The 26,942-nt window shown below is 41.9% G+C and overlaps 1 protein-coding gene across 1 annotated transcript; it reads left to right on the top strand.

Annotated features, from left to right (window-relative positions):
* Nucleotides 1-3,917: 3,917 nt before the first annotated feature.
* On the top strand, nucleotides 3,918-26,872 carry ddhd1a (DDHD domain containing 1a). The gene is made up of 13 exons (XM_029460502.1): nucleotides 3,918-5,186; nucleotides 6,870-7,046; nucleotides 14,478-14,606; nucleotides 16,509-16,656; nucleotides 19,382-19,491; nucleotides 20,071-20,177; nucleotides 20,266-20,528; nucleotides 21,217-21,292; nucleotides 21,519-21,668; nucleotides 22,147-22,211; nucleotides 22,331-22,503; nucleotides 23,040-23,237; nucleotides 23,332-26,872. Exons 1-13 carry the CDS (start codon nucleotides 4,412-4,414, stop codon nucleotides 23,517-23,519), a joined length of 2,559 nt encoding a protein of 852 aa, XP_029316362.1. The 5' UTR covers nucleotides 3,918-4,411; the 3' UTR covers nucleotides 23,520-26,872.
* The last annotated feature ends 70 nt before the right edge of the window (nucleotides 26,873-26,942 follow it).

Genomic DNA, 26,942 nt, shown 5'->3' on the forward strand with positions numbered 1-26,942 from the left:
TAAATGAGTCATGACCAAAACCAAAGGGTTGGATCCTGAGGGCAAGGTTGCTTAAACACCAAAAGGTACACAACACCTCCACAAAGACGCTAACATATCTGTGATTGGAGCGTAAAAGTCCTAAAACTTTCACATGAACACCTGGGCTTCGTGTGATTGCTACAGACAAATTTCCAACCTAATCCTCAGAGGTTTCCCAGATGTACATGTCTTGAACATAACACCATAATGTTTCCCAGAATACCGAGTAAGCACTTTGAGATTATTTGCTATTAATGAAAACAATTAGGGGCTCAGGCTTTTGGTAGCCTGCCAACTACTGTTTCAACATTTTTTCCTTCCAAGTGGAATTTGAACTCTCTAAATTGCTTCCCTTTAGTAACAATGCCGTAAACACCCTCCAATCCCCTCTCAAACATCTGCCCATGGTCAACATCACCTCAGTAACTGCTAGTGACATGTGCCGCAGATCGGCCTTGTAGTGCATCCAACCACCCAACCTTAGAGGAGTGGTGAAGCTTAGAGAGACCAAACAGACCCACTGAAGTCAATCAGCAGACTTTTCCATTTACTGTGAGTGGGATTTCTGTATTTAAATCCAGAGATCCTCCACCCTGAGATAATAGGCAGCTAAGAGAGAAATAGAGGTAGAAAGAATAATAGAGGAGATAAGGAAGAAAAGAAAAAAAGGAAAGCAAAAGAAAACAGAATAAGGGTGGATGGACTTCCACTCATTCATCTCCCATCCCAGCAACCCTTGCCTGTCTGGTGGAGCGGCAATGGTCCGCGCGGAGACATCAAGCACATTCCAAGAGTCGGCCCAATTACGGGCAGATGAGGGGCAGTTCTCTTTGTTTAAGAACAAAGCCAGAAGTGACACAACTGGTCTTTAAAGGGAGCTCTCACAGCCGTGGCTGAGGAGAGGGGGGCCCAGTGGGTGGGGGAGGTGACCAGCTGGTTATAAATATCTATTTGGTCAGTTACTGGAAGGAAAATTTGCAGTTTGTTTGTCATTCACTCATCCAGGTGGTGGGCCTGGTGGTTGCAAAACATCAGAGCAGAGAGGGAGAGAGAGAGAGGGACCAACCTGTTTCAGTTTGACTGCCAGAGATGAGGAATTTGACTAATTCTTATATGAAAGCCACATGTCATTCTCCAGTGTCAACCTGCAGTGAGAGAAAGCTATCATTGCATATTTAACCCAGTAATTATTCTGACCATGCAGATTAGACATTACTGCAATGTGAATTAGTCTTGCACTCATAATTACGCAATGGCGGAACTAGTTTTAATGGCTATCATCTGGAAAATACCAATATCAGAACGTTTGTGTTGTGTTGAGTGAGTTTGTGGAACACTCTCCATTGAGCGTCCTATTACTCATGAAGAAAAAATATGTGTTGCATCTTTTTTTCTAGGGTTTTGGCCTTATAATGTGTCTTGTCTTGTGTGTGCTATGGATTAATTTATGGATGATGGTGAATAGATGTGTATCTATCTTTTGAGTATCAAACACGCCTGTACAAAGTTTCCCAGTCAGTTACAATGGTTTCCAAAGGTGACAAGTTTTCAAGGTGGGAAAAAAAAACATCCACAAAAGCATCTCAAACCACTTGTGCAGAAGAATCCACTTCTCAAGTGTCCAATGATAATCACAGTATGTTTCAAACTATCATATTTATTTCTACAATAGAGTTTTAAAAACACTGCTTCCACATTGTGCTATTGAAAACCAAAATGTCCTTCAGAAGCTGTGTCTTGTTGGGAAAGATTACATTCTTACAACCACCTTTCATACAGGGGGTGTGAATTTGATACTAAAAAAACTGGTGGAGAAACACATTAATAAATCACATTATGCAAGTGGTTGTTGGTGGCCAGAAGCATAGAGTACTGGACTGCAGAGGGGCGTGACGAGTTTAAAGTTTAATTCCCACTCTGCAGTAAATTAGAACACAGCAGGGTAATGTCTGTTTATCCCAAATACAGCTGCCTGGGCCTCTCTCCTATCCCTCTCCTTCTCTCCCCACAGACCACACCACGGCCCCGGGATCACCTGGACCAGCAGTACACACACAAATGGCGCTACACAAAACACACATTATGCAAACACATGCACTTGCATAAACAAACAAACCAGCACATGCATGCATATGCACACATATACAAACACAAACTCACACTGTACTCAAGCACGCACACACAGAGATGTAAACACACTGGTTGTGAACTAGAACAGATACATTACAGATTGATTCAGGAGTTCAATGACATCCCTGGATTGTGGGATGAACTTCATTACTTTATAGCTACTTCCTTCATTTTGATTTTCATTATATCCATTATGTTATAGCTATATAGATTGTAACTCAAAATTGTCTGTAAGAGGGACTTTATAGTGAGACTGTGTCAGAAAGTTGTTTATAATGCTCTATTTAAAATGTTATGGCTGCAGCAAAGTTTGCAGGGATGTTGTATTGGACTGTTCTTGTTATTCTGTCCTCCCCTGTGACTACGTTGGCTGTTGCTTTATTATGAGTAGGTATGTGCTGCCCTCTAGTGGAATACCAAGTCATTGCATGTTGTAAGCGATTAAACTAAGGCTGATAAATATGAATGGGTTTGTCTCCATCTATTGCCAATAAGAAATAATGCATTTTAGGAGCAAAATATGAGGCAGGAAGACGAAATCTTATAGTCAGGGTCTCAAGGTATATGGAGAACCCATTTAAAGAATTAGGGTCTTCAAGATTTCCATCTATCAATCTCTCTGCTAGCAGAGTGCTGGGAGTTTGAAAGGATGGTAGCAGGATACATAAGGAGCAAATAATAATACATTTTGTGAAATAATACTCAGAGGAACTGGGATTTTATTCAATAAAGCTAGGCCCCTCTGTATACTGGACACTTGTCCCTTGCTGGTTGTGGACAGTGGCTGATATGGACTTGTAAATAACATAATTAATTTTAAAAAGACAACATTTAGGTTGCATTTGTAGATAAACACCTTTGGAATAGGTGGTATAACTATATGTAAGTACCACATGAGCAAATCTGCCAGAGTTAAAGGTTGCGTGATGTTATATCAATAGTCTCTAATTAGTTGCTGCTGTGGTGGGTGGAATAAGGGATATGGATCAAGTTGTTCTGTGCACAAATTCATTATCTGCCTTGATGGCATTGGGTGATGGGGAGGGGGGTACAGATATAGTTGGAGAGGCAGGGTTCTAGTGCGGGTTTTTTATGGGTGCCAGCACATGTTGGGGTTGAGGGCAATGAGATGGCTGATAGGGCAGCTCAGGCTAGTTTAGGCAGAAATAGTGTGAATGTGCATGGGCCATTTGGCAGGATGGAGTGCTGCAGCATTATCAGTGAGAGACGTCATCAATGGCAGCAAGAGTGTGACGCAGAGAGCAGAGGAAGAAAGTAGTACAACTTCCAACCATCAGTGAAACCTGGCAATAAAGTGAGCATCCCTCGGGAAAATGAGGTCAAATTGACAAGGTTAAAGCTGGGACATTGAAGTGGCTTGATACAAGTGTGGAAACACAGAGACGGCAATTGTGAATTCTGGAGTCTGTTCAACATGTCCTGATGCACTGCACACTCTAGGGAAAAGGACGATTATATTTATACAATTAATCAAACAGGAGGAATAACATGTTATTTTAGAGAACTGCTTTGCGACGGATTGCTCAAAAAGATAGTACTAGTAGGAGGCTACAATTCCTCAAGTCTACAGATTTATATCGCAAGATAAAGATCTCAGAGGGCAAAACAGCAATGACGTTTCTACACCAGTGGGAGGCATCAATGCACTAAACTGTGCCCAGTCTGTTGGAGAAAAAGAAGAGGAAGAAAAAGAACAGCGTTGTCGTCATGTTCGCGCAATTTGTACGTGCGCGTTCACGATTCAGGCCAGTGATCTATGCGTCAGCTGTCAAGCCAACACGCATATTACGGTACTGTCTCTATGCAAGATTTGTTTGGACAACGAATTAATCTGAAATTCCACAGAGACAGGAACACACACTCAAAGTATGGGGACTGCGATATTACGCCTATCAAGTTGGACTAAAGCGACTCGGTGACAGGAAAGTGGTTTGACAAAGGTTTATTTTAGTTAAGAGGAGGAGAAAAAGGGTGAACAGGTTTTCCGGTTGCAACGTTGCAGACATGCTAATAAGCTAGCCTCGTAGTTCTACAACCGGCTTCATTAGCTTAGCTAGCTAACTTAGCAAGCTAACAAGCCGCGGAGCTTTTCTGAAGGTCTTTTAATTTTGTTTTAAAATGTAATGTTAACGCTGTCCAGTATGACGTCTCGTGATAGCTGTTGCGAAGTAAAAGTGCGAGCTTCGTTAATGTGAAGCGGCGGACTAGGAGGTAGTGACGTTGGGGTGCTCAGGTGGTAATGAGCAGTTACAACATTACAACCAAAACATCCACATTGAGCTCTTCTTTGAGCCCCGACAGCGTCGACGCTACCACCAACAACAACAACAAGGAGTGGGATTTGGGAAGCGATGTGTTTTCGTGCTGTCACGAGATGAGTCCCATGGACGACACGATGCAGGCAGGGATGTCCTCAGTCCAGTCGGGACTGGACGGACACTTGCCGCTTCTACACCACAGCTCCCAGGACGGGTTGCTGTTGGACCTGAGCTCCCCGGTAGCCTTCCTCGACAGCAGCTCCTTGGAGTACAGTGACAACGATGGGAACAACGCGGGTCCGTTGTTCGAGAGGAGAAAGAGGTCGCGGTCCAACAGCTCCAGACACCGCTTCAACGAGGTGGTCACGGAGCTTGGTGCCGAGGAGGTGCGGTGGTTTTACAAGGAGGACAAGAAAACTTGGAAGCCCTTTGTCGGGCATGACTCGCTTAAAATTGAGCGTAGGTTTCGGAAATACTGTGAGCTGAACCCTGGTGCATCATGCTCCCAGGTCAGCGGTGCGGAGGAAGAGTGCGGTAATAACGGTGTGGAGAGTAGAGGACTGAACGGTGCAGTGCCGGTGGAGACTAGGACCAGCAGTGTGCACGGAGGCCGGGGGTCCCTGGACACATCCACCGTGTCCTCTGAGGAGAGGGACCCTGACAGCATTGATTTCAGAGTGGAGCCTGTGTGTGTCCGTGGGGGGCTCTATGAAGTGGATGTTAAAGAGAGGGAATGTAATCCTGTCTACTGGAAGCGTGAGTATCATACAAATCATCCCTGATCCTGAAGTATTTAAAATCATATTTTTTGCTTTGCATCACATATTATGTAGTTCCTGGTGGCAGGTCTCAAACGCACCACAGAGTGCATTTCTATAGGCACTAATTCCTGTTGTGTACGATACCTCATATATACTTTATATTCTGCAGTATAATGGCTGACAGCATGAAGATTAATGATCCACATCCACTCACAAGCCTGGTGCTTATCAGAGACTCATTGCAACATCTTTCCCTACTACCTTTTTTAAAAGATACAAACTCGCATTTGATTATCCATTTAGTTTAGTTACGTCCTGAGTCCCTGCATTGTTTTTGCAGTTCCGTTTTCACTGGCGAAGTAATTACTTAGCCTTGTCTTTTGGGCACATCTGAACAACTCAGGAAGTCAGTCAATTCGGCTCAGCTGATCTGTGCTAACTAATTCATGGATATTTCCAGGAAAAGGCAGGGAACAAATGAAGGCGGTCACTGTAAAGCCTCAGCAATCTTGACCTCGATGAAAGGGTTCATGGGATGCTGGTTCTTTTGAAGGTTAACGCCAAGTGACATTTAGAGAAGCAGTTATTTTCCTCGAGGTTCTTGCTGTGGATGTAAGTCCTTTTGTAGTCAGCTCAGACCCTCGCTGTGCCTTCTCAGCTCGGCCTGGTCCCTGCACAACTGCAAACACAGTGTCGTGTTAACATTTAAGACCCCGGTGCACTACATTTCACATAGGTGCAAGAGGGGATTATTCAGAAAGTAATCAAAAACATATCACTTGGGGAGAGAGACCCCAAGTGGAGGGAATGTTGATCTATTGTAATCCAAGAAGTAAAACAGCCATAAAAAATACAAAGATTTAGGGCTTTGGAAGGTGCAATAGCTTTATGGTCTAACAAGGTGAAAAGGTCACTTAATGCGAACCTCATGTTAAGTGAAGCGTACAGACTTATCTTCTCTGACCAGACATAAACCACCTTAAGAAAAGAGTGAATAATATTTACTGTGAGCCTCCATCAGTGTGTTTTTCTTGCGTGTCTGTCTATCTTAGCCATAGTGTTGTGGTGGGCCTCTGTCTGTAAATAAACGTACGCTCATGTGTTTTAGTATTTGTCCAGATAGGCAGACTCACTTTCTGTACAGAAAGGGTCCTGCCATTTGCCTACTAAGTATGCCTGCGTTCAGAACTACCCTTACAATCTTATTCACCACTAGAGAGTCGGTTAATAACTCAAGACTGTAATCAAAACTGGCCTCGCTCCATAAGCCACTGAGACTCGGCCCTCATGGATGTGCCAGACTTGTTGAGTTAAATGAAAATGCGTTACGTCATCCACAACATATTCTGAAAGGCAAAGGGATGCACGCAGTTACTAAACAGTGACTATGGTAAAGCATTTTAAATGCAGTATTGTTTGAATCCAGGTTAACTAACTTGTCGGCACATTGCTGCATGTCATTACGCACCACCTTTTAGATTAGCAGGAGCGTGCACCGTGTCACCCGCAGCGACGCTCAAAGAAAAACGGCACCATAAAGAGCAAAACAAAATGTAAAATTACTTTTATTTAGGTAAATATTCCACCACAGACTACATAGGCCGGCTCCAGACTGTCCATCTCTACAGTTAAGTTATTCTTTTGTATCCAAATCAAAGCAAATTTTACTGTCTTACAGAACAAGACCATATTCCAGTCATGAGAGGCCAGTGGTTTATTGGCGGCACCTGGCTACCGCTGGAGCAAGAGGAAAGTGACCTCATCGAGTACGAGCACCTGAATCATTTCCGCGGGCAACAAATGCAGGACACCTTCGAGACGGATTTGGTGGTCAGGACAGTCGACAGCAAAGATGGTGAGAGAACGGGAAGGGGACGAGTAGGAGAATAATGATAAGGTTGTATGTATAAAAATGTGTGGGAGAGACTCCTAAAATCTAGAGAGAACTTTAAAACACAGCACTGAAGCATCCATTCTGGTAACTAAATTCTGAATGAATAATCGCAGCTGAAAACTTGATTTTAACTACATTTGAGAGTCAATGTTGTCAGAGTGTGGTTTGGGGTAGAAACCCGAGGCCAAAAGGCATTATTGCTCACTCACCAGTACTTTACTGCTGCATTCACTAACCCTGCAGTATTTGTATTCCACGCAGGCAGGCAGTAAATTGTAAAAAACAACAACGATATAGTGCTGAGATAAGGGCAAGAAGTAGATTAAATGCTTTCATAAGAGTTTTACAATCTAAATTCAATTTAAAAAGGGTCATAATATTTCATAAATGGTGATCTGTGCGACAGCGCTGCCTGCTTTAGTATCGGCACACAGTCAAGAGAAATGAATGGAGTTGTAGGTTTTGTCATGTCATCCTCCCAATGTAAAGCAGGTGCAGCTCATACATCCTGGCACGTCTCTCTGGCTCAGGCGAAATGTAGCATAGCTGTGAAAGGCAATAAGAAAGAGGTTCTTTGATTCAGCAGTCTCCTTAAGGCAGCCAGATCTTCAGGACCTTCACTGGTGATGAATGTGTGGGTGTGTGAATGTGGCAGACAAATAGAGCGAAGCGGAGAGCAAGAAATGCAGCAATTGTTAAAGGGAGTGAGAAAATGTTTAGTATGCATCATTAAAACGGAGCAAATATGTGTGAGAGACAAACATAATCGGGAATATTTATGCAAATCATCATCAGCCTAAATCAATTAATAGCAGTTAATCATCACATTCCCATTATTTCCTGTAACCCTCTTTGTGTTTGAATGATAAGTGCATGATGAACTGTTAAATTGCGATTTATCATACAAAGCCTCAGTACATTTATTTTTTGGCTTGCCTTGTTTTAACACACTGCACTCTATCTGACATGTACTGTCACTCTCCCCTACTCAGAATAAATTAAGGCCTATAAATAAAGACCTCAGCAGAGCAGAAGAAAGTGACTACAGTAGATCGGTCAGCTTTGTTACATTGTGAGGTGTGTCTCAATTCAGGGGCTGCAGCCTTCGGAGGACGCAGTCGGTCTTTTGGAATCGTGTCATGTAGCTACTGACATATTTCTGAACTGAATCACAAAAGTTTTATTTAAAACTGGAAGGTCACTCCTGGTCCACAACTATTTGTGTACATCTACGCACGGACACACTAATAGATCTGTACGTGGAAGCGGGGGCATATAAGCACACACAGAGGACAAAGGGCTTACGGTCCGATTATCTGCGAGCCAGGTGTGAAATATAGTGGAAGGGCACACGAATTGCTTCATTCTCCATTGCACAACACACAGATCCTATGACCTTAGCTTATCTAGTGGGTGACCTACTGCAAGGGTGAATAGTGCAGTATAATTCTACTCGCCATTTAATGTAGTGAAAAATAAGTGCATGTTATTAAAAACCCAATGCCTGCTGTATTTATACATGTTCCATAATCTCCTCTAATACATGGAACTTGAAACAGCGAGCATCTGTGTGAAACCCTCCTGCTGCCGTTGTTGGCCGATTGTTTTCCACTCCTATATTTAGCCGAGTGTGAAAGCAAAGTGAGTGATAGATCCTGTTAATTCACCTCGTTTCGGTCTTTATTGCAGAGAGCCTTTACAGTAGAGTATTTCATCTTGAAACTAATAATAATCTGAAGCACTCGGAGCCATAAGAGGTTCTACCTTGAACTGCATTACAATTGATAAATTGACCATAAAGCTCGGGTGCTGCAGTACACGCATTTCCCCTGCTATCGCTCGCCCTCCCTATTGCCAATCTCTCCTCCCTTCTTTCTCCTTGTGGCAGAAGAGATAGTGTAGACATACCAGCGTGCTATGCAGGCATAACATCATAATGTGGGCAGGACGCCCTGCTCGGTACAAAAAGTCCCCCGTGATGCAAATGTACTTTTGTGCCTGTGTTCTTCGTGGATTGAGAAAGGCAGAATCGGAGACGATGCCGTTTGAGCGCAGAGGGGAGTTGACAGTTGACTGAAAATGGCCACGAGGGCATTACAGTTGGTGGATTCATTTGGCCAACTTTGATCAGGAGGATTTCTTCTTAGCCAAATCGTGCCAATGTTATTTTCCAAGCCGGACTAAATCATTTATAAATTACAGGGGGGGAAAAAAACAACATTTTATATAGAAGAGGATCCCATCCATAAGCTTCTCCAGTTTGGGTGTAGAGCAGTAAGTGGAAACTACAGGGTGTGTCTCAGTCTGTCAGGCCTCTCAGACGTCAAAGGAAAAAAAAGGCTCAACACAGGGTTATCTGTCAGCATAATACTTTTGCTATGTTTGAGGTAGGCAAGGCCCACTGCGTTTATTTATGTGCACTACATAATAGCTGCATATTTATTTAACCAGCCCATGAGGCTGGGAACACGCCCCATGATTGACGCTGACGCACGCTTGACTACTCATCTAATAACTAGCTCTTGGGAGCTTTGTCATGTTTTCTCCCATATATTTATTGTCTGACGTCAGTTAGGGCTTTGTTGTTACTTAAGCCTAAGATTTCAAATATGTTTGGAATCACCAGGTGGCAACAGTCTTTCACCTTTTTTTTAATGATATGAGAGCCTGCAGGTGACCCAAAAAGTAATGTAGTGTGATATAAACCTCACAGAACACTGCAAACTACCACACACTCATTGCATCCATATGAGGATTCTGCACGTAGTAGATATTCCAGTCATTAGGGAACACCTTGATGGATCCATCAGTGCTGTAGTGCCCAAATGAACATCACCGATAGCTTTTACAGCAAACAAACTTCCTGTGCACTCAGCAGCACTCCTCCTCCTCAGCCTTTCACGCTGCTGACATTTGCAAGTCTAATGTCTGTGTTATCACAGCACGACGTATTTAGTCAGATGTGAGTCTTGTAGACTTTGCTGATTTGTGATTACCAAATGCCTATTCTGTCTTTTTAAATGTCAGATCAAGACTTCCAATTACAAACCATTTAATGAACATGAAGTATTATTTAGATTTTAACTGGTATGTAGTGATTGTAGGGCAATCATTTTGGATATATCAATTGTACTAATTATTTAAATACAACAAATATTAACCAATATCTATGACTCATTATAAATATATGTATAACAATCAAACTCTTTCTACTTATCTCTCTCTACAAGTGCTCTAGTTCACTTATTGTTTTCTCTACACAACGTTTGTATTACACTGCGTATCATTGGTCTCCTCTGTCCAGCTCCAAGTAGGAGCCATTATACTGTTACAGGTCTCTTTGTATGTTTGTTGTCAGTATGTTTCGTCCTCTATGAGTGGAATTCAACAGAAGTTCCTTAAAACATTTCTAACATGCAAATAATAAACCATTTATAATTCACTCTTTCAGATGCTGTCAGGAACCTTTTAGGTTTTGTGTTTTATGATTTGTGTTTCCCTTCTTGAAATGTTATCTAATTTGTGGTCATTGTGCAACTTTATATACTATATAGTTGTTTGGATTGTTTTCTCCTTGTTTTAGTCATGTATTGTGTGGAAAAGGAACTTCCACAAACTATTATATTTTTCTAATGATACAGAAGAGTAGCCATGTAATACACCTTCACAAGAGGTTAGAAAGAAATCGTGGTTAACTTCACTACATGTTGATCTTCACAGTGAAGACATTAGCTGTCTGTATTGAGTGTTAAACAGATGCTACCTCAGTCATCTTAGGCATGATGTCAAACAGCGCTGCTACTCCGGCCTATTACTAAGGCATTGAGGGTCTGACCAGCCTCTGTCAGTAACTAGTACAAGCTTAATGTCCAGGGCCTTCAAGTGGTAATCTAATAGCAGCGCTACTTGATGGATGTGCCTGTTCAAGAGCGATGACAGTGGTAGCCTATGTGACTGACACCAGGGTTATAGCCATTACTCACTCTCTTTTGGTTGTTAGTTCTCTCCCACCTGCCCCCTTTCTACCTCCCCTTTCTGTTCAAATGGAGTGGATATCAGACGAGTGCTAAAACTTCATGTCACAAGCGCAAACGCTGCCAAGGTACTGTAAAATGCCAAGTTCTTTAAAAAACAAAATGTTATACCTCTGCTGTGTTAGATCTGCTAGCTTGTACCCTCTCTCCTAGTTGATCCTAGGACCTAGTTTCTCCTTTCTGTTGTGGTTCTGACCTGTTCAATCTAATATTTAGAACTAGACCTAGGCTCAGTTAGAAATGCTTGTATTAAAATGGATTTAGGCTGCTCTCTCAGTTGTCCATTGCAGCCTTAACTGGGCCTAGTCGCTAGAACTTCTCCCTTGTGTGCTGTGACCCAGAGATTGGTAGCACGGCTGTTGCTGCTTTTTGAGGAAACCTTTGTATCTGTCTCTCATCTCCTTGCTGTGATGGTGAGTAGACAACATGGTACCAGGGCAAGCCCCCTTAAACCAGTGGATGTGGAATAAAAGAGCTGGTCCTCAAAAAGTCACCATTCTCTACCCCTTTTTATCGCTCCATCCCCGTCTCCCACTTTCTCTCTCATTGCCTTCTTTCGCTCATCCCTTCTGGCAGTATAACCGTCATTAATGAACCACCGTCCCCGGCTCTCGCTCTAAGAGCAATGAACAAAGCTCTCTGTTGAGAGCCAAACACAAGTGATGAGCTGAATAGTGGAGCCATTGTAGGAGCCATTGTGGCGCTTTACTATAGCCCCCTAACATGTTGTGTCGCCCTCTTAGAGGTCCATCACTGTCCCAGTTCTGGGTGTATTAACAGAGAGGTTTCAGGGTCTGTGTCCTCATCTAAGTCCATGCCTGGGTTGAGAGTATTATAGTACTGCCAGAAGTACTTTTTAACCAACATTAAGATTACACTCATATTCTGTCTTGTCCCTTGAAAAACAAGCGGTGGGGAAACATTATGAGGGGAATGTAGCTGATATGGTTGTCATGCTATAACCAAGAAAAGGTTGTAACTGGCTTATTGCCAAAAATGTCCCAGTCCCAGGAATGCCTCACAGCACATTGTAGATGTGATAAGTTCGAGCAGCCCCTCCCAATTCTGTGCTTCCTGCATATTTCCCAAACTCTCCCTTACACAATTCCCTTGTTTTCTATTTTACTTCAACAGTTTACCCAGTTCCTCCCCAGTCTTTGTCACATTCTCTGCCCCTCATTCCTTACGTTCGAACCCTCTTCCTCATCCTGTGTCCCTCAGTAATTCCCCTTAGCTGTGTTGGAGAACTCCCTCAGTAAACTCTTTAACCTCACTTGGTTGACCGCCAGTTCCTCTGTACACTTTGATCCCCCGCCTTTCCATTCCTTTAGCAATGCACAGCCTTTCCTTGTAAAACAGGAAGTATCTTTGTACATCCCCAAAGCATTACTCCATTTTACTGGCTACATTTTCACTTACAATCCCGTCAAACTTATATTTTGAATTGATCAAGCAAGCTAGCTGGAGAAATTCCACATACGGTAGTTTCTATTCTAGCTGGACTAATGCCTCCTGTTTTACAGTGGACTCGGATACAAATGAAGCTCAACAGTCTGTAGTGGTTTGACCCACTCCTTAACAGTGTGTAGGTCTGCTGGCAACTGCCACAGTCCCTTTCTCCTCTGCCCTCACTTGTGAGTCCACGAGGTAGATGAGGAAAGGAGGCCACTCTAAACTGTTTGAGATGAAGCCAAGCCAGATGGTGAAATGTTCTCATCTCAGAAGAGTTGATTGTTCCCCTTCATTGCTGCTGTCATAGAGTGGTTTAGGGTTATTCCATGTGGTAGTAGAGGTTAAGCCTTTGTTTGCTTTGCTGTTTAGCAGTTTCCTTTTTGAGTATATGCAAAGATAAATGGAAACGTGTGACAGAGGAAACTGTATCTCTTGCCTCGGGTTCATAAAGACATACGCTTTATTGTTTATGGGGCTAGGAAAAACAATGTCCTTCTTATTTCTTATTCCAAATTTAACTTTTAACTGCTTTACTCCAAAACTTCTGTTCCTTGTGGCAAATTCTTATTCCAGACCCTGCTTTCCTTGCTCGCTCAGAGGCAGCCATTTCTTTTTCCACACTGGTTGCCCTCAGAGTGAAGGTGCAATAACTGCATGGCCTCACATTACCCAGTAGTCATGCTTGTCCAATAAAGAAATTAACGTGCCAGGCTACAGAGTCCCAGCTTAACCCCCATCATGTGACTCACAAACACATAGGCTTTGTTTATTTATATATGGAGTACATCTTATTTTATTACGTTACATGGGAAGTGGAAAGAGACGGCTACTTTTTTTAACTTCACAAATGTCTCAGTTGCTCTTTCCCTGTAGACTTGGTTACCAAGGAATGTCTAATAAATGGATACATAAAATAAAAATGATGAATGAGAAGGTTAAAAACCTATGGAAAGGATGCACAGATGTTGTTCCTTGTTAGTCATGTTCCACTCCTCTCTGAATGGTACAGTCATTCAGTAAGCCTTAGGTTTTCAGTGTACTTGTTGAAAGCAATACTATATTTTTTTTTGTAGCATTTAATTTTACATTGCTTGTGGGACTATACTGTTACAAATCTGCTCGGAAGATAATCTGGAACATTTTATTTCTCCAAGTACTTTACCCCGTTCTTAAGAGTTTTAATCCCCAGATTGGTACAGAGCAGTACAAAGAGCACGACTGTGCACTGGACATACGCCAAAGTCTTCCACCAATTTCATCCAGATGAACTTGACTGTACAGGACATTTAAAGGACATACTGCAGAGACATAAATAACTCTCAAGTCAACCAGTTTCATTTATCGCTCTTAGCTTCTTTAGCAAATGGTGTTTCCTCCCGAGCCATACCTCTGCTCTTACTTGCCCTTGTCACTGCATTAAAGTTTTGAAGCAACAACATGGAGTGAAATTGAACTCAAAGTGAAAGGAATTTAGATTTTAGCTCGTAAAATATCTTCAGTCTGATGGCACGCAAGCAGGACAGACGAGCAAGAGCTGAATTATGCATTTATGGTGTGTGATAGTTTTGATGTGGTTTTTTCTTTCCAACTGCAGATCAATGCTCCAGACTGCATTTGATTGCGCTGTGTGAATAGATTGATCCTAGACTTTTGCTTCTAACTGCGTTTAAGATGATCACAACGTGGTTATATTCTTACAATGTCTTCAATCTCTCTCTCCCTTGAAATTTGTAATCATGATCCTTTTGTATTGGTGAACCTTTTTTCCTTCATCCTTTCCCCTGATTTTCCCTTCCCTTTGTCCAAATTCCATCACCATCTACCAATGCTTTCCTCTCTTTCCTCTGTCCATACATTCACTCACTCCTCTTACTTCCCCCCCCTCCCCCACCCCCGCCCCCTACAGCCATCCACAGCCTGAAGCTGAGTCGGACCCATGTGGATTGGCACAGTGTGGATGAGGTATACCTCTACAGCGATGCCACCACTTCCAAAATTGCACGCACCGTCACCCAGAAACTGGGCTTCTCCAAAGGTCTGTGATGTACACACATACATTGTCATTATATTTCCAGATAATAATGTAGAGAAACAGTTCCCTGATCATACTATATGTATTTATATATATATATATATATATAAAATGTGTGTGTGTGTGTGTATTTGCACTTGTATCAGTACTGAATTGATTTGAAACCCACTGTTGATAAACTAGCGACTAGATATTAGTTGAATTGATATGTACAATATTACTACAAATACAAAAATATGGATGATGAAACCAGGAATGTTACAATATTTGATACATTACTGACTAATAATTAAAGAGAGATTTTTATTGTACCAAGTTTATTTGACACTTTTAATGTTTGAAGCCAAACATTAGGTCAAACAAGACTAAATCTCTGTTCCAAATGTTGTTGTTTTTTACATTTAGTAGGTACTACAGCTACCCTTACCACAGTATGTACTGTTGCAAACTGTAGGCTGTGCATACAATTGGGAAATACTATTACGTCATAACATTGCACCTTGAACTTTGAAGCTTTTACTGCTACCGCTGTGCAAAGGATTGTGGGTCAGAATAGCCAGAAAAGCATGCTGGCATGCATACTGCAAAATGCAACTGGACATCCTGGTATTTTTGGCATACTGTATTTAGCATACTATGTATTGGGACATACTAAATCTTTTCCTAGAATACTAAATAGTATGTTAGTGTCTATAGCCACGCTAGCTGGGAGGCTCTAGAGCAATGGTTTGAGCTTAAGCCAACGTTAGCATGCTAGCATGCTAACATGCTCACGATGACGATGTTAAGATGTGGCTGTTTAGCAGGTTGTAATTGCCTTGGTCACCATCTTAGTTTTGTGTGTTAGCATGCTAACAGTTGCTAATTAGCAGTAGAGCTGAGGCAAATGGGAATGCCATTAGTTTTGCAGGTATTTGATCATAAACTAAAACTATTGGACAAAGTGAAATTTAGACTTGATAATGGTGCAAGATGAACAGTCATAGCATCACCAAAGCTACAGAGAACAAATCATCCTGAAGGGTCCGTACCAAATTTCATGGCATTCCATTAGTTGTTGAGATATTTCATGTTGGACAGAACAACATTGCTATCCATGGAGCTGGCATGGCTAGAGCTAGGTCCGCACCTGTTCCCACTTTTCTGCGCATCTAATTCGGACATGATATACTTAAAGCTGCATTGAAAATGTGCTGCCATTTACTATTATTCAACAGTTGCCTTTACATGGCTGGATACAGTTCAGTCTCTTAACTGGATTAGCCCTGAAAATCACACACTGTCCATCTGCTATTCTCAGGGGCTAGGTTTGATCAAAATAGCCCAAGTGTCACTGAAAAGACGGCAACTGCAGTTTGACCCCATGTCCGATGTTTGATCTGTATGGACGACTCTAATCTGATCTGCTGTCCCCCAGCTCTATGGTGCTTTTTCATCGTCTGCTTGCAGAAAAGAAGAAGAAGAAGAGGAGGAGTTGGCACTGTCAATCTCCCCTGACACACAAATGCTCAGTGATGGGGAAATCTCCTGAGTGCTTTCTAGACAGCAGAACAATTCCATTGGCCTGGCGCACAGCACATGACTAGACCTGAGTAGTCGATAGATTCTAAATTAGGACACACACACTCAGCCCTCTACGCACATTACACGTGCTGGCACAGAGTCTTGCGCCACAGTCACAGCAGGACTTTGACTTTGGGATCAGAAAAGCACGCTACTTAAACACCACGATATTTATAGCCTTCTCGTGAACGTAGTAACGTGGGAATGTTTGTATTTAGCAATACAGTACAGACAATACTGTTGAAATGTTTAGCTTTTCTTGGTGTACAAAATTCATTGTTCAAATATATCCTCTTAGATACGATGAGTAATAGTCCAACCCTGTCCTTTGTCCTCTTCCAGCCTCCAGCAGTGGAACACGGCTCCATCGGGGTTACGTTGAGGAGGCCTCACCCGAGGACAGACCCCCTCAGACTACACACATCGTCTTTGTGGTGCATGGCATTGGACAGAAGATGGACCAGGGACGCATTATTAAAAACACTGGAATGTGAGTTTTTAAGAAAGATAATTTGCTCATATGCATGTTGCGTTATGTCGCTAAAAAAAAACCCACTCCACTTGTGTTTCTTAGATTGTAAAGTTAAGAAGAAATCTCTCCCTCGGATGATGTGCCGTTTGAATTGTTTGTTTGCTGTTCCCTTGCTCTTCTCTTCCAGACACAATCCGTCTCTCACACTTCTCATTCATGTCATTCATTTCCTGTGGCTTTTCTAAAGACTGCTCACTTCTTCTTCTTCTTCTTCTTCTTCTTTTTCCCCACTTTGTGTCTCTGTTTTCGTTTACGAGAAAAGCTTGATAATATCCTGTTCTTTGAAATGGTTATTAATTGTGCTTAAGCATTTTCTGTGTGTTCTCGGCCTCCCGGTGGAGCTCACGGTAAATGTTGTCGTGCTTCTGTTGACTGATGAGGGATTTCAGATATCGAGCTGTCTGGCTGGTTCTTGTGATTCCAGATAACATTGTTTTTTTGTTCAGCACCATCGTATATCACTACAGTCCTCACAGGAAAATGTGGATACTTGAAGCATTTGAATACAAGTAGCATATTACTGCATTAACTAAATCAGGAATGTCTCCAGTGGCGCCTCCTGAACTATTTCAGATGGGAGGGGCCAGGCTGTTGCATACAACCCCCCCCATAGGTTTCTCCAAAAGACGATATACATATAACATAAACATAAGAATACTCACAGTGTTAACTTGCATGTTATTCATCACTGCCGATGAATAATTACAATTCCCCCTCTCTGGGGATGAATGTGGGGTGAAACATTTACAAAACATAAGGGGGGGCCAGAGGGGGGTCCAGGCTTAATATTACAAGGCCGCCCCTTAGAACCAACTGTTTGAGTTTTGTCACACTTTTTCCCTCCGCTTTGTTCGTCCAAGGCCACCCTTAGTGGAAGTTATTTCAAGCATTTCTTTTGATAACGCTGCACCTGCAGCTTTTGTACTTATTTCTCCCCCTCCCTCCCTCCCTCCATCTTTCTCACCCTCTTTGTCTTATCCTGCTGTTCTCTCACTTTATACTTTGTTTTGTTAAATTGTCTTCAGTGCTGTGGCCAAAAAAAAGACAATGCATTGAAACTTGAGAAAACACACCAGGGAACAGGGAAACATATTTGCCAGATACTTTGCATTTTGTGAGGCTCTGCAGCATAAGCAAATACAGAATCATTGCCAAATCAATGCAACACAACATAAAGGAAATCTTATGTAGGTGACATAATACTGTGTGTGTGTGTGTGTGTGTGTGTGTGTGTGTGTGAGAACAAACTGGGACTATCTCATTATCTGTTAAAAAGTATGTAAACTAACCAGTTGCACCAACTTCACAAATCTAGATTTCAAGCTTAGCTTCTTTGTGTGCTAAATATAACTCTTGCATGCTTTTGAGCAGCACAAATACATTTCATCACATTTTTGGGGAAAAAATAATTAGCATGGCCTGATGCCGCTTAGCTGATCCGTTGTATTTCAAAGGCTCAACGTTTTAATGAGGTACTCTGTCAATAGTAGACATTTGTGTAGAGGCCACAATGGAGAAGTTACAAAAATCCCTCCTGCCTTAGGAGACCTGATTAGAGCAAATAATCTTTTGTGTTCTTATCTTTGTAAGAGTGAAACGCCAATGAAGTCTCGCTGCAGCTCGTCCGTGTTTAGGCTGTCGATCTGTTTTTGAATCGCTTACTTCAGCTAGGCACAGTCCCTTTTCTGTGTTGTGTCCTTGTGTGAGTAAAAACACGACCCTGAATGGCACCACTGTTTTGGCCCTAGACCATGAGCATTACATGCAGTAGTACAGAACGTAAGGACCAGAGCCATGTGTGTCTCTGTGTCACAAAAGTTATGTTGGGCCGTTGACTGCGGCTTAAGCCAGCTAAGCAGGTAAAGTAGACCCAAGTGAAGCTGCAGAGCACTTTAAGCTTGATTCCCAGCTCCCTGTGGATTACAGCATACACGCGATCAACCGGACAGTTCTGGCCAGTTCCCCGTTTAGTTTTTAGTTATTTTTTTTAACCTAATTAATTTCAGCTCTGTGTCATCAAGAAGAGAGAAACATGTGTCCTTTTTAAACCCAATTTTAACTCAAACTTAGTATGTCAAAGCTCTACCTAAAAGCCCCTTTGGTGATATCCTTGTGGGTGCAGCATAGAAAGCTCTGTAATGCGGTGCTGAGCATTTAAGTTTCCCCTGCAGACACGCTGGCCTGCAGATAGACCTGTCAAAACCTGCATTAGGTGCTCCGTTCACAGACCAGTCACCTAAAAGCTTCTCTCAGCCTCCATCAACCCATATAAACAACTTACCTCTCCCTCTTTCTCTCTTTGTGTATTTAGAGTTTCCTGTGAGCTAATGCCGCCCCATATAGGACCGTGTGTGTGTGTGTGTGTGTGTGTGTGTGTGTGTGTGTGTGTGTGTGTGTGTCTTTGTGTCTTTGCAGCATCAGGGAGTAGCAAAATGGGCGTCTTTCTTCTCTTGCCAACAGTCATTAAAGTCTGTGAGAGAACGAGTGCAGACACAGACTCCCTAGTCAGTCTGAAGCCGGAGACGGATATACATAGAGGAAGATGAATCGAGCACATTTTGTATCTTAATGTTTTGTCCTATCAGCCAACATATGCCCAAATTCACTCTAAAGTAACACAGATGCTAGTGTGCAATGTTGTCCTCATATGCCCTGTGGTCTTTATTGTGATGTGTCTATCCAGGCTGCGGGAGGGTGTGAGGAAGATGGAGGAGAAGCACTTTTCAGAGCACAATGACGAGCATGTGGAGTTCTTGCCAGTCGAGTGGCGCTCCAAACTTGCACTGGATGGAGGTTCGTGTGTGCTTTTGAGACGGTTTGGTTTGTGCTTTAAGTGTAAGCAGATTAACTGTGTGTGTGTGTGTGTGCACTGTTAATGTATTTAACTTGTTCAGTGTTTACTATCCTAATGAAAACAAGTTATTGAAGCATAGCTGGATTCATCCCTTACAGCACTTCTTATAAGAGTTTACCTTATGTACTGTCCTAACCATAGTCACTGTGCAGATGTAGGCTGCATGTTGCATAATTAACTGAATGGGTATGAAGGAGCGTGGGGAGATCAGATAACATGAGCACTCCACTGAGTAAATAGAAATGTTGTTTTAAAAACATAAATGTGTATTTACTTCATATGCACTCAGTGGCTGCTATTGATTTAATGTTGTCCTGTAAAACAAACTACAACCTCCTATAATAAACATATACTCTAGAATGAATCGACCGCGTCGATCAAAACATTATTATCTTCGTAAATGTAGAATTTACAGCCGAGCTGTTATATCTGATGGCATTAGAGTGGATGAATTCAGGCACCATCATGTGGCATAATAATCTCTTTTAGACTGTGATGCCGGTGCTTTGTGTCCGTAGATACGGTAGACTCGATTACACCAGACAAAGTGAGAGGACTGAGAGATCTGCTCAACAGCAGCGCCATGGACATCATGTACTACAACAGCCCCCTTTACCGGGATGAGGTGAGAGTCCCACTCTTCCAGAAATTCAAATTCTCTGTCACCCACTATTTACTACTACTTAACACGTCTCCACTCCCCGTCTCTCCAGATCACCAAGGGCCTAACACAGGAGCTAAACAGACTGTACACACTTTTCTGCTCCCGAAACCCAGAGTTCGAGGAGCGGGGAGGCAAAGTGTCCGTTGTGTCTCACTCCCTCGGCTGCGTCATCACCTACGACATCATGACGGGGTGGGATCCTGTGCGCTTCTCTCAGCAGGAGCATCACGCTGTGGAGGAGGAACTGGACCTGCGCTGGATGTCCTACGAGGAGAAGCACGTTTTAGAGCAGCTGCGACTCACGAGGAATAGGTAGAGCTTGCTAATGTAGATCGCTAATGACTCCTAGCTTAGCATTAAGGATTGCATGTATAGCTGTAATGTGGGAGAAAGTGGTCAAGATGTTAGGGAGGCTTGAGATGTACCGTACATGTTTGAATAATAATTTGAGGTAGCAGTAAATGCGAGTTTGCTTAGCAGCAGTATACCAAACGATGAACTAGCTGGATGGTTATATTGGACTTTGTTCTGATTATTTCTCGTATTTACCTTCAGTTCTCTCAATATGAAGAAACAATGCAAGCTGTTCATACCTTTTTTTAAAACCCACTCTCTGCTCCAATTTCAATATCTGCTCACCCTATGCTCCATTTCCATTCCTGTTGGTTTTTGTGAGGCAGTGGGGTATTGTGACGCCTCATGATCAAATTGCAGGGAAGAGGCTTGTTGTATATCTCCTCTTCACCGTGTGTGTGTGTGTGTGTGTTTGTGTGTGTGCAATATCTTTTAGTGTGCGCCCCATTACCTCAGCCAAACGAAAAATAATGTTGTTGATCTCAGTGGAGCTGAGATGGTTTTCTGGGACAATCGGTATGCGTGTGGAGGTAGCTCGAGGTTATGATGATGGATATAAGGACTGTATTGAGACTGATTTCAAAGAATTGTTTAATTTATTTTTTTCTAGTTTATGAACACTGTGTCCCTTTTCTGCTTCTTACAGGTTACAAGAGCTGGAAAATCAACTGCTCACACTGGAGGCCTCAAAACCCTCAGCACGCCCGGCTCTCAAATTTAAGGTAAAATATAACAATATGACGTTTTTGTAAATCAATAAATAATAGTGGTTTCAGTGCTTTGGTTGAATTTGCTTAGAAAGACTCGACAGCACACCGCCTAATGCCATGACTTCTTCACTCCTTTTAGAGTCTATATTCTTTTTATTTGTCCATTATTATTAGAAGACAAAACCAGACAGAGACTCTTGTAGACATTTATATCATCTTTGCACCTTTTGTCTCGCAGGTGGAAAACTTCTTCTGCATGGGTTCTCCTCTGGCGGTGTTCTTGGCTCTGAGAGGGATCCGTCCTGGAACCAGCTGCCACCAGGAACACATCCTGCCCACCTCCATCTGCAGCAGGCTCTTCAATGTCTTCCATCCCACAGACCCTGTGGTCAGTATCCCTTGATTGCCCCATCCTATACAGAAGCTCTCTCTCTCGCTCAGGGTTACCAAGTCAAAATGACCTTTTTACTTAATTATTTTTTGCTTTGCCCACACGCACATTTATGGTGTGATTTATACGTTTTAAGACACAACTTGCTCCACTCACGATTAGACCTTGAAGACTGGGTGCTGGATCCTTACTTTAGATTAAAAGGAAAGACTAAGACGGCACTAAATTACCAGAATACACGTTGAAGAACGAGGTCTTGAACGGAACATTCGATTGGCTGTCCTAGTCATTCCTTGTTTGTGATTTATAAGTAGGAATGTGTCCACTGTACTCTGCTAATAGAAACTACACCTTTTGCAGCTCGCTCGGTCAGATGTTGAAATTCAAAATGTGCACTGTACGTATTTTACAAGTTGAAATAGCGAAGGCATTTCTCTGTACTGTAAGCTAACTGAAGGCGTATTGCTCTGTTCAGGCCTACAGACTGGAGCCCCTCATCCTCAAACATTTCAGCAATGTTGCACCTGTTCAGATACACTGGTAAGAACTTGAATCCTGTATCTGATACGACTCGATGTTATGCCTTGTAACGCACACAGAATGTTTCCGAGTATGTGTCTTCTGAACGTTTGGGATTTATTTTCTCTTTTTGTTTTTAGGTGTAGTGCCACTAGTCCCACGCACTACGACGAGATCCGGCCTACCTTCCTGAACCCAGTCAAAGACCCGACATCTGACACTGAGAGCATCCCCAGCCCAAGCACTTCACCTGTACTCGCCCGCAGGCACTATGGAGAGTCCATCACCAATCTGGGCAAGGCCAGCATACTGGGTAAGACACTACTATCACTTTTCAAATTCTGCTCCAACGGTGAACGAAGAATCCAAAAATGGAGAAAACTCTTTTATGAAGTGAAGTAAATGGCAGCGGTGTTTAATAACAGCAAAGCTATTTCAAAACATCCCTTTTTCAAACACTCACACAACTCGTGCAGTATAATGCAAGTCTTGTGGGCTCACTACTTCCCAAACAAATGCATTTTTGCAAAACATTTAAATCACTTCTGCATGTGTTTGGGAAGTAGTGAGCACATGACTGGTTAAATGAGACAATTGTTTGAGAGTTGGAGAGTAGATATTCTCTTTTGGATACTCATTTTTGTTCCTACAGCAATATTTGAAGTAATGCGAGAGGCTCACTTACTACATCCACAGTGCCATCATGTGGAGAGATGGAGAATGGGTTCATACACATTGCTTCTTCACAGAAAGAAGAACTTACTACCATTCTTTTTGTCTTGTTCTGAACCACCTCCCACAAAGCATATTTATTTTTGCTTCTCTCTTTCTTCCATGCTCGATTTATAGGAGCGGCGAGCATAGGGAAGGGCATCGGAGGCATCCTCTTCTCACGTTTCTCCCGCTCCAACAGCCAGCCCTCAGTGTCTTTGGGACTGGAGGGAGTGGCGAACACCGAGGAAGAGGAGCAGAAGAGGACAGAAAGCCATTCAGCATACGGCCTCTCCACCTTGATTCGGCCCACCTCGCCCATTACTGACACATCATGTTAGTCCACCTGTCCAATAATAAACGATCAGGCACACAAAGTCTCACATTTGTTAGTTGGTTTGGTCATGATATCTCTCTCTCTGTCTTACAGTGGAGCTGGAGCGGCGTGTCGACTTTGAGCTCCGAGAGGGTTTCGTGGAGAGTCGCTATTGGTCAGCGGTGACCTCACACACAGGTTACTGGTGCTCACATGACATAGCACTCTTCCTGTTGACCTTTGTATACAAGCAGAAGACGGCTCCCTGCGACCCCGCAGAAGACACTCCGGAGCCAGACTGACACAGCACTTTCGTTACATCACATGTACACTTTAATGGTGTCTTATAACCCTCTAGGGGGTGTGTCACCTTGGCGAGACACGAAAATAAACCTCATTCATTTCTTTTTCATGCACACAAACTACACTAATTATTCCTGTATTTCCCTCTCATCTCGCTCTTTTAACACTTGGAAATCATTACTGACAAACAGACTTAATTCCAAGATGTGCATTTTTGTCTCTTTGTTTGTGTAGTATTTACACAATTGCGCACCCTAAGGGTGACAATGTTGGACTAGGAACCCCTAAGGAGGTGCACACGTTGCCAGTATGATCACGAGCTACATATAAATATGGAATAAGAGTCTAATGAGCTTCATGCACCCAAGAGAAGAACAGTTGCCGCCTGTTGATAAAGTGTCCATACGTTTCCTGTTAATCAATGCTTAAACCCAGCCTCACTCCCGCTAACTCGTACTGGAGCCTTGCGACACACTTGCCTGACCCTCGGTCACAGAGGCTTTGAGTTCTCTGTGTTCTTTTTTACTTTTTTTTTTTTTTTTTTTTTTTTTTTACACAGAGATAAATATAATGTTCAAAGAAATGTAGTTTTATCTTTAAAATAAACCTTTAGCTACTTCATCTCAAAAACTTAATGCTGACAAGCAAATACAATGCCTTTCAAAGTTAGCCAAATAATATTACTCCTGCAGAATATTTCTGTTTTAGTTTTTTCCAAACAAAAGCTTAAGACACTAACCCTTTTTAATTATGTTTTGGAAGTGTTAAAGAAATGACGAGCATTATGTTTTTAGTTTTTGCTTTACTTCTAATTTGTTTTATGTCCGCCTCTTTTTGACATTGTTTGACTCTTGAAATAGATATGCACCAAATACAGCATGAACAAAACACCACTTTTATATACTACACAGTCAACTAAAGCAGAATGAACTTTTATGTTGCGTTACTAAACCGTACCAGGCACAAAATGTCTCTTACTAACACCCTACAGGACATCATTAGTTTCCATGTGACATCACATTAGCTGTACATACAGAGGTTTACAACCACATGAGGTTTGTGTCATGACATACACTCTTAAAACAATGTAGAATTATTTTCTTACAGCCAGTTTATTTTTTTAGATCTCCCAATGATGTCATTTACAAGAAGAGCTTTCACCCAAAACAATCACAGCCATTCAAACTAATGCTTCTTTATTAAGGATAAGTTATGCAGAGACATTTCTGTGCTATATCTTTATATTGAAAACCAGATTAAATCCGCAGTACTAGATGTATTTTTTCTTAAAAAATAAATATTTTTCCTAGTAATTTTCAGGCTCTTGAGGATATAAACCACCATCAAAATGGGATTCAAACTTGCGGCCAAATAACATTATGGGTCTAGCTTATTCGCAGCTTGGTGTTAGTAATTGTAAGGCATACTCTATGAAAAAGTAATAGGCCTACCGTAAAAATAGCCCTTTTAGTTTAAGGCTTTTGTGATACATTACGCGCAAAAGTTAACTGTCTTCTTCTGGTGACCAATTCACACTTTCCTCTTTTGAACAATGGCTACGTCAGCTTGTCTTTTTCTTTGTTTGAAATAAGTTTTTTGTTTTTTTTTGTCTAACAGTGCATTTTCCAGCCATCAGACGTGTCATTGCCTAATTGACACAACTTGCAAATTTACTCCAAAAAGAGAAATTTTGGACGACTGGAGACAGAATCATGATTTTTGTTTTCTAAAAACGACTTTTGCTACTTAACATGACTATTGCCTTAGCTTTGTCAGAGCAGTTTAAAAAAAGAAAGTACTCCTGTAATGATGGATTGACGTCTGTCGAATGTGGTCTTTATAAAAAAAAAATAAAATAAAAAAATACGCCCAATAATGACGATGCAGAAGTTAGAAACACTTACTCACTTTGCATGGTGTCATGTATTTATAGTAAATAGATGCTGGAACAAGAAGACATTGCAGAGAGTGCCAACACACATCTAAAAAAAAAACTGCTTTGTGTTCTTTACTGAGTAGAAAACCACTCATGATTGTTTATGGACTTCTAATGAAATCATTTTTAAGACTTTTGCAATGGATGAAGAAATGGAATTACCCTCAGATTGGAATTAGTCGTATGTGACAGACTTGATTATTGTCCGTGTCAAATTTTCTTTGTTTTATAATATAGTTATCAAAGAGCTGATTTTTAATTTGCTATGGTGCAAGCTGCTGCTTTACTGTTCCACACAATCAAGGGCTGACTGGTCCACCACTGAATGGAATTCATTTATTGGTATTTTAATGTCGATGTTATTTATGCAAAGGCCTACTGACTGAAACCAGGCTGCCTCTCGTGACCGGATAGGTGACCGAGAAGTAGTGTGGAAGCGGAGACGAATAAGGGAGCGTGATATGAAAGTGTTTCTATGTTTGATCTGGTGGATCTTGCCCATTCATCCGCTATGAATCACACACAAAAGTGATGTAGATTACAGCCCGTTGTTTATTTCTTTTCTCAGCATGTGTTACATTGCAGCAGTCGATGCAGAAAGCAATAACATGTAACTTGGACAGCAGGCATGCAATTTACCTTGGAGACCTTAGATATGTAATGCAAAATACAAGGACAATTCCATTATTGCCTCTGTATCCTTTAAGTCACACTTGGGGGGGTTCAGACACAGCAAATACGTATTCTCAGTGTGACAATGACGATGTTCCTGCCAGTGTTGGTGATTAGGCTGCGTGTTTCCAAAATGTTTGTGAACTTTCCACATTTTTCCATTCTAGCAATTCTCAATTCAAGCACAGATTTTCAACTTTGTTCACTCTGCTTGCAAAAAAAAAAGATAACGCAACTAAACTGGAGAGCATTACAGAACGCTCTGTCGAGACACTTCGGACCATACGAGCATTTAATGCACAGCATTTTGAATGATCACAGTATATGTTTTCGTGTTGAAGGCACCACAAGCATCAGGGAAAAGTCTACTGTTACATGTTTTGTCTATTCAACACTGCTGGTGACACCAGTTTGAAGCCATTATTAAGTAAAAGAATTAAGCAGATGTGTTGACAGTCTTTAAAATGTTCAAAAGGTCAATAAGAAAGGGCCTGCAGCCATATGTAATCAGTCACTGGGTGAGAAAGAGAAATAAGCATTGAAATTTATTATGGGTGCTTTGAATGAAATGTGCTAAATTTGTGTCAGGTACCACTGTTACTCAATCTTTGAATGGAGGTCCGGAAAGTGTTTTGTTTTTCTGTCCTTAGAGCTGTGCAATAACCCATGCCTGTAATGGATTCTAACTGCCATCCAAAGCACTGTATTTATTTCCTTTTATTAAAGCATTTCTTTTTTTGAATACAATGACTACTTCTTCTTAATCTGCACAGTTCCACAGATAAAAGTAGGGAAGAAATATTGAAGTTATTGT

Source organism: Cottoperca gobio, chromosome 22 (genome assembly GCF_900634415.1).
Source record: "Cottoperca gobio chromosome 22, fCotGob3.1, whole genome shotgun sequence".
In the NCBI taxonomy this organism is placed as follows: domain Eukaryota; kingdom Metazoa; phylum Chordata; class Actinopteri; order Perciformes; family Bovichtidae; genus Cottoperca; species Cottoperca gobio.

Bases quoted from the DNA above. Each gene is read 5' to 3' on its own strand.
- ddhd1a (XM_029460502.1), top strand. From the start codon at position 4,412: ATGAGCAGTTACAACATTACAACCAAAACATCCACATTGAGCTCTTCT. The intron at 16,657-19,381 runs GTGAGTTTTTAA...GTGTCTATCCAG, and splicing joins ATTATTAAAAACACTGGAAT to GCTGCGGGAGGGTGTGAGGA. The intron at 20,178-20,265 runs GTGAGAGTCCCA...CCGTCTCTCCAG, and splicing joins GCCCCCTTTACCGGGATGAG to ATCACCAAGGGCCTAACACA.